Source organism: Oryza sativa, chromosome 2 (assembly GCF_034140825.1).
Source record: "Oryza sativa Japonica Group chromosome 2, ASM3414082v1".
NCBI classification, from domain to species: domain Eukaryota; kingdom Viridiplantae; phylum Streptophyta; class Magnoliopsida; order Poales; family Poaceae; genus Oryza; species Oryza sativa.
Window position 1 is genome coordinate 4789965 of NC_089036.1, and position 7233 is coordinate 4797197.

Genomic DNA, 7233 nt, shown 5'->3' on the forward strand with positions numbered 1-7233 from the left:
TCCCCTCTCGTTTCGTCTTCGCCTCGCTCGAAACACCCGCGCCATTGTTGCCGGCCGCCAGCTGCTCGCCCCCGTCTCGCCGTCGCACGGTCCGTCCTCTGCCGCCTCCTCCCTCAACCTCGGTCACCGTCGCGCGGCCAACCCCGGAGCATCGCCGCCTTCTTGGTCGCCGCGGCCAAGAACGCCACCGCCGCGACCAAGGGCGCCACCGCACGCCTCCGTTGCCTTCCCCGGCACGCCCGCCGTGACACGATGCCGCCTCGGCATCGCGTTCGTCGCCCTGCGCCGCTGCTCGTCCATGCGCCGCCATCGGCCTTCCCATCCTCAACTCGCCGCCGACGCCGTTACCTCCCGTCGGTGAGCTCCCTACCTCTCTTTTCCTCTGTCCCAGCACTCGCGTAGCTCGCGTCGCGCGTGCTCTGTTTCCGCCACCGTGCGCAATCGAGAGCCACCGTTGGCCTCCCTCTCGGCGACTCCTCTAGCCACCGCCGTTCTTGAGTTCCCTCTCTACCTCCCCAAGCCGTTGTTTCAGCCGCCGGCCTCCCCTCTCGCCCTCGCGTCGCGTCGCCCGATTCGCCGCTGCCGCGCTCGGCCACTTCCGCTGTGCCTCCCCTGCCGTCGGCCTCCCTCCTCTCCTTGATTCCCGGCGCCGCCACCTTCCTCGGGCCCCCCCTCGACCTCCCCAACCCCTCCCCCTGGCCGCCGACCTTCCTCCTCGCTCCCGCGCCGTGCCGCCCCTCCCGCCGCCGCAAGGCGCCGCCGCGAGCCACAGCCCGGCGACCATCGGGTCCCGCGTCACCGCGTGTGCGCCGCAACCCCATACCGCGTCCACTAAGCCCGAGCGCGTGAGCCGCATCCCTTCCCATCGCGCATCCACGTCGGCATCCCGGCGAGCTTCGCCGCCGCCGCCGGCCGTCGTCACGCGTCGTCTCCCCAATCCGAGCCATGGAATCGGTTCTCCTTGACCTCCTCTAGCCACCGGTGTTCGTCGCTCGCTTCGGCTTGCCGCTGTTCGCCGGATTTCCGCCGCGCGCCGTGAGCCGTCCGATGCCATTCCCGCCCCCCCCTCTTTTCTCTCCCCATCCGACGTGGCTGCCCACGTGGCGTTGACCGGGCCCGCCCCTGCCCAGTCAGTCGGTCAGCCGTCCCCCTCCCCCTCTCTCCCCTGGCTCGTGGACTTGGCCCATTGGCCAGCCTTCCTCCTCGGCCTAACAAAACAAAGGAAGTTTACTTTTACTCCCTCTTCCGAGTCCGGTGCTCACACACCGAAGAGCTAAAGGTCCGCAATTGCTCCCTCCAATTGCTCCTCTCTCTCTCTCTCACCTTCTTATTGGCCCCACTCGTCAATGAGTCAAAGATAATCTTGAGAATGTCTTTCCAATATTCCACAAATATTTCTCTCTTCTATAAATTCAGTAAATTATTTTATCTTATTTCATGGGTTAATAAATCTTTTTCCCTTGATCCCATAAATCAATTCTCTATTCCAAAATTTCATGAATCATTTTCCTTATAAATCATTTCCTTTGGTCCCGCATGTCAGAGATGGTCAATAATATTCTTGAGAATATTATTTCTATAAATTTCATGAATCAATCTCCCCTTGTTCTACAAATATCTTCCTTCGCCAGAAATTCTAATTAAACTTCCAAAATTCGTATCTCTCGATCCAATCGTCCGATTGACCCCGTTCCACTTCCAGTAATTCCATAAAATTGAGATCTATTTAATGGCACTATTATTTAGTCTAAATAGGGTCTTTTTCTTGGTCTCTTGTTTAGGTTTTTGTTTGTTTGCGCATAGTTGCGGTTACCGGATTTTCGTCGATCGTGGATATCTTGAAGATTCGTGAAGCTTCGTGAAGACCCTGAGCAAGGCAAGCCACCTTTGAACATATTGAGCCTATATTTGAACTTAATTATATTGCTTACAAAATATTATGCATTGATAGGACTACACTTAATTTGTTTGCCCCATCTGAAAGGCAGACCGGTGGGCCTACCCAACTCGTTGCATCTGATCCTTCCATTGTTAATTGTTATATCATGTTCCCTTGTAACTATCTAGTTGCACCTCGATATTCGTGCACTCTGTGCGAGTATCGACGGTCGCCTTCAAACTTAAAATCTGAGTAACTTCTTGGGTAAAACTTGGTTTACAAAAGCTTTGGAAAACCCGACGCCTGGGTCGGTGCCTTGTGAAAGAAAATGAGTTTTAAAAATAAAACTCGCGACACAAGGCCATTCCTGGGCGGAATACTTGTGCGGTCGCATCTAAGGACCGATTCCTTTGGAATTACATCCGAGCATACAATAGTGTGACCACACGGGTGGAATGGGATGCCCCTGGCTGAGTAAATTGCTAATCGGGGGAGCCTTGATGCCGAGAGACATGTGGATTCGCCAGGGTGGTGTCGGGGAGGACCCATGGGCTTCCTGGCACAGTATGGTCTGGGACCTAACCTGTTGTTGGTCTGGGACCCCTCTCGTCGGCATATGGCAATCCTGTGTCTGCTCTCGAAATGCCTTGTCATGAAAGCCCTTAGGTCACCAGACGTGGTCGTTCTACACGGGCTAGGTGATTCGGGTTAGTAATGTCGTGTGGGTAAAGTGTACCCCCTCTGCAGAGGTTAACAAACTGTTCGAACAGCCGTGCCCACGGTCATGGGCGGATGTGAGGTGATTCCTTAGCGTAGTTTTTGTTTTACCCTGTTTTATGAAAAGGTGTTAAGGTTTGGGAAACCTAATGCTTGGGAAGCATTTAGCTACCCTGGGGACAGCGGGACCGGGTGTCCCTGGAAGTGATTGGTCGTTTGGGGACCTCTATTATCGGGAAGTTTGGAAAATTGGTTTGGTTTGGGAAAAACTAGATTTGAAGCCAACTCTGGGAGTTGTGCAAATCGTGATAAATAAATTTGTTACTTCTCACCTCCCGACCGAGCTGAGACTTGTCTCGCTCTGGTTGTAGAAAGCACACACTTAGATTGTTGAAAACTTGAAAACAAAACTGTTTGCAAAATAACAGCCTTCCCTTGAAGCCTGCATTAACCACCTAAGTTCCCCTGGCTTGCTGAGTACGTAAGTACTCACCCTTGCTCTCTATATAAATATAGTTCAGTCAGCTCCGAAGATGAAGTTGAAGTGAAGTAAAGATTAGGGTTTCGTCCTAGTTCCCTGCTGCTGCCTGTGGTGTTGGGTGTTAGACCGTTGGTTCCGCTGCTGCTGCTGTTGTTGGTGTTCGCCTCGTCCGTGTCGTCGGTTGCATTCTCGGGCTGTCTGAGCTGCAACCTAAGTTAAGGTAAATAAGTCCTCTATTTATTTTAAGGATTGCAATGATTCATATTTGTCACCGTGGGTACCAGCGCTATGTCCTGGGACTGGTACTGAGATCGCGGTTTCGTAGGAAGCGGTTCGCGCCGTTTTTCCCACGACACGCTCCTGTCAGGTGCCGTTGTACGGCGGTGCCAGATTCGGGGCGTGACACTATACAGCTAAAAATTGACTCTCTCCCTATCTAAAATACCTTATATTTTGAGATTGAGAAAGTATCTAATTAATGTGCCAGATATCTATACAGCTAATAATTTATTATCTCCCTATCTTAAATCTCTTATACTTTGAGACCAAGAAAGTATCTAATTAATGTGCTATATATATATATATATAATTGATTATCTCTCTATTTAAATCTCTTATATTTTGAGACTGAGAAAATATCTAATTATGCGCTAGATATCTATACAACTAATAATTGATTATCTCCCTATCTTAAATTCCTTATATTTTGAGATTGAGAAAGTATCTAATTAATGCGCCAGATATCTATACAACTAATAATTGATTATCTCTCCATCGTAAATCCCTTATATTTTGATATTGAGAAAGTATCTAATTAATGTGCCAGATATCTATACAACTAATAATTGGTTATCTCCCTATCTCTAACAATAAATCTCCAGCTAGTTGGTTTTGCTTTACATATGAATCAGTTTATTATTGAAGGCATGACAGAACTCCACTGTCCATAGCTACCAAGTGATCTGACAACAGCAAAGTGAGAGTGGATTCTAAGTTCAAGATGTAGGAATATATTATATATACTCTACTTACTTGGGTTAAGTGGCATGTTCACGAGTGTATGAGTATGAGGTACGTGTCTATTGTCGTATATACATATGCATTTTCCGTGTAATCAAAACTAAATAAATATAAAATACTCTAGTTAGTTTTCAAGCGAACACTCTATGACTCACTCGACAACACTTATCCAACCATACACAGGTACCATATACAGATATGTATCATCCGTGTACTAAAAAATAGTAATATGCTCTACTTTTTTTAAGCGAAATCTTCCACTCACTCACTAGATACTTGTCCAACCATACATAGGTGCCATGCATACATATATATCTTCTCGTGTAATAAAAAATATTAAAATATTATACTTATTTTTAAGCAAACTCTCCTTCAATAGACACTTGTCCAACCATACATAGGTACCATAAATACATACATATCTTCTCGTGTAATAAAAATTATTAATACATTATACTTATTTAAGCAAACACTCCTTTAATAAACACTAGTCCAACCATGCAGTGGTGGAGTAGTATATTTGTCTTTTTTTCTGGATGTACAAGGTATCATCAAAATCACAGCTATCAAGCCACACCACTTCATTAACTTTCTCATTAAGAATTGATTTCGCCTTAACTATCTGCCAATATTCTCCAGGTTGGAAGCCTCTGCTGCCACCAACCTTCTCCCATGTATAAATAGCTGGGTGCATCTCGTCCATGGCACTCACCTCACCACACACCCACAGCCGCCGCCATGGAGCAGGTCTCGTGCTTCGCCGCCGCCGCCGCCGTCGTCGTCGTGGTTCTCTTGCTCGCCCGCATGCTCCTCGCGCCGCGCGGGGAGTGGGACGGGCTGAACCTGCCGCCCAGCCCGCCGCGGCTGCCGTTCATCGGCAGCTTCCACCTCCTCCGCCGCAGCCCGCTCGTCCACCGCGCGCTGGCCGACGTCGCGCGGCAGCTCGGCTCGCCGCCGCTCATGTACATGAGGATCGGCGAGCTCCCGGCCATCGTCGTGTCGTCCGCCGACGCGGCGCGCGAGGTCATGAAGACGCACGACATCAAGTTCGCGTCGCGGCCGTGGCCGCCGACCATCCGGAAGCTGCGCGCGCAGGGGAAGGGCATCTTCTTCGAGCCCTACGGCGCGCTGTGGCGCCAGCTCCGCAAGATCTGCATCGTCAAGCTGCTCAGCGTCCGCCGCGTCAGCTCGTTCCACGGCGTCCGCGAGGAGGAGGCCGGCCGCCTCGTCGCCGCCGTCGCCGCGACGCCGCCGGGACAGGCCGTGAACCTGACCGAGCGGATCGAGGTGGTCATCGCGGACACGACGATGCGCCCCATGATCGGGGAGAGGTTCGAGAGGCGTGAGGACTTCCTCGAGCTCCTCCCGGAGATCGTCAAGATCGCCTCCGGGTTCAGCCTCGACGACCTGTTCCCGTCGTCGTGGCTCGCCTGCGCCATCGGCGGCTCGCAGCGCCGCGGCGAGGCGAGCCACCGGACATCCTACGAGCTGGTGGACAGCGCCTTCCGCCAGCGGCAGCAGCAAAGGGAGGCCATGGCCGCGTCGCCGCCTGACATCGCCAAGGAGGAGGAGGATGATTTGATGGATGAGCTCATCAGGATACACAAGGAAGGTAGCCTCGAGGTGCCTCTTACTGCTGGCAACTTGAAAGCCGTCATCCTAGTAAGTATTTTTCTTACTCCCCTGAATGTTCAGATCAGAATAGAGCTTTTCTACTACTCTGGTTGTTCAGGTAAGATTTTTCTGCTACTCTGATTTTGTTTTTGAAGGAAAAAAACAGTTCAGACAAAAGTTCAGAAGAGTATATATATATATATATATGTTCTTGCAGATAGTGTTCAATTAACTTGATGTAGCATATGTATTTTCCTTAGTTGTTTATCTGGTTAAAGTTTCACATGTGTTGCATTTTGGCATTGTACAGGATCTCTTTGGTGCTGGAAGCGAGACATCCTCGGATGCGCTCCAATGGGCAATGTCAGAGCTGATGAGAAACCCAAGAGTGATGGAGAAAGCACAAAACGAGGTTCAAAGCATCCTCAAAGGGAAGCCATCGGTGACCGAAGCCGACGTAGCCAACCTAAAGTATCTGAAAATGATTGTCAAGGAGACTCATAGGCTACACCCGGTGTTGCCGTTGCTCATCCCAAGGGAGTGCCAGCAAACTTGCCAGATCATGGGGTATGATGTGCCCCAAGGTAGTGTCATATTTATAAACTCGTGGGCGATAATGAGGGACCCCAAGCATTGGGATGATGCCGAGACTTTCAAACCGGAGCGGTTTGAGGATGGTGAGATCGACCTCAAGGGTACAAACTATGAGTTCACACCATTTGGGGCTGGACGTAGGATCTGCCCTGGCTTGGCATTAGCCCAGGCCAGCATAGAGTTCATGCTCGCCACTCTGCTCTACCACTTCGACTGGGAGCTCCCTAACAGGGCTGCACCGGAGGAGCTGGACATGACTGAGGAGATGGGCATCACCATCCGAAGGAAGAAGGATCTCTACTTGCTCCCAACTCTCCGTGTGCCTCTTACCGCATAGCACCTTCCGTCCTTGATGTGTGCAATCAGTATGTGTGCTTGTGATGCCTCTACATGAGGTCGCACAAGTTGTACCTCGCTGCTCGTTTCGGCTTTAATAAACCGACAGAAATCTCCTTATTCTATGTTTGGCTTTCTTAATAAGGTTCCATGTTTCATTGCTGTGATTTCTGGCACTGCGATTTACTTACGGGAGAATCAACAAAAATAGTTCATTGACTCCAACAGGAGGCAGCTAACTATCGAAGTGCAACCGATGCTAAAAACCGATCGACAGTGTGTACATGAACGTGAGTCGCGACATTGCCGGCTTTGTAGCCGTGAGGCCGCCGCGCATATCCTCCGGATAGTTGTTAAATTATAGTACATGGGAGCAAATAGCTAGATCCTCAAACAACTATCTCCTGGGATAGTTGTATAGCTATAGCAGGAGATTTAAAACCTTGCAAAAGACACCACCGCATTTATCAACGTGTAGGTGATTTTTGGGGACCCTAAATATTGGGACAAAGGCTGCCCAAGGAGTTCAAGCTAGAGCGAATCACAGATAACGCAATTGATTTTAAGCACACGGCCTTTGAATTCATTCCAC

At 50.1% G+C, this 7233-nt stretch overlaps 1 protein-coding gene across 1 annotated transcript; it reads left to right on the forward strand.

The window, feature by feature from the left end:
- Positions 1 to 4803: 4803 nt before the first annotated feature.
- Positions 4804 to 6766, forward strand: LOC4328536 (desmethyl-deoxy-podophyllotoxin synthase). Its single transcript, XM_015769389.3, has 2 exons — positions 4804 to 5759; positions 6022 to 6766. The coding sequence occupies exons 1-2, from the start codon at positions 4836 to 4838 to the stop codon at positions 6640 to 6642; spliced, it is 1545 nt and encodes a 514-aa protein (XP_015624875.1). The 5' UTR covers positions 4804 to 4835; the 3' UTR covers positions 6643 to 6766.
- The last annotated feature ends 467 nt before the right edge of the window (positions 6767 to 7233 follow it).

Excerpts from the sequence above, each read along its gene's own strand:
- LOC4328536 (XM_015769389.3), top strand. The coding sequence starts at position 4,836 with ATGGAGCAGGTCTCGTGCTTCGCCGCCGCCGCCGCCGTCGTCGTCGTG. Across the intron at positions 5,760-6,021 it reads ACTTGAAAGCCGTCATCCTA|GATCTCTTTGGTGCTGGAAG; the intron begins GTAAGTATTTTT and ends GGCATTGTACAG.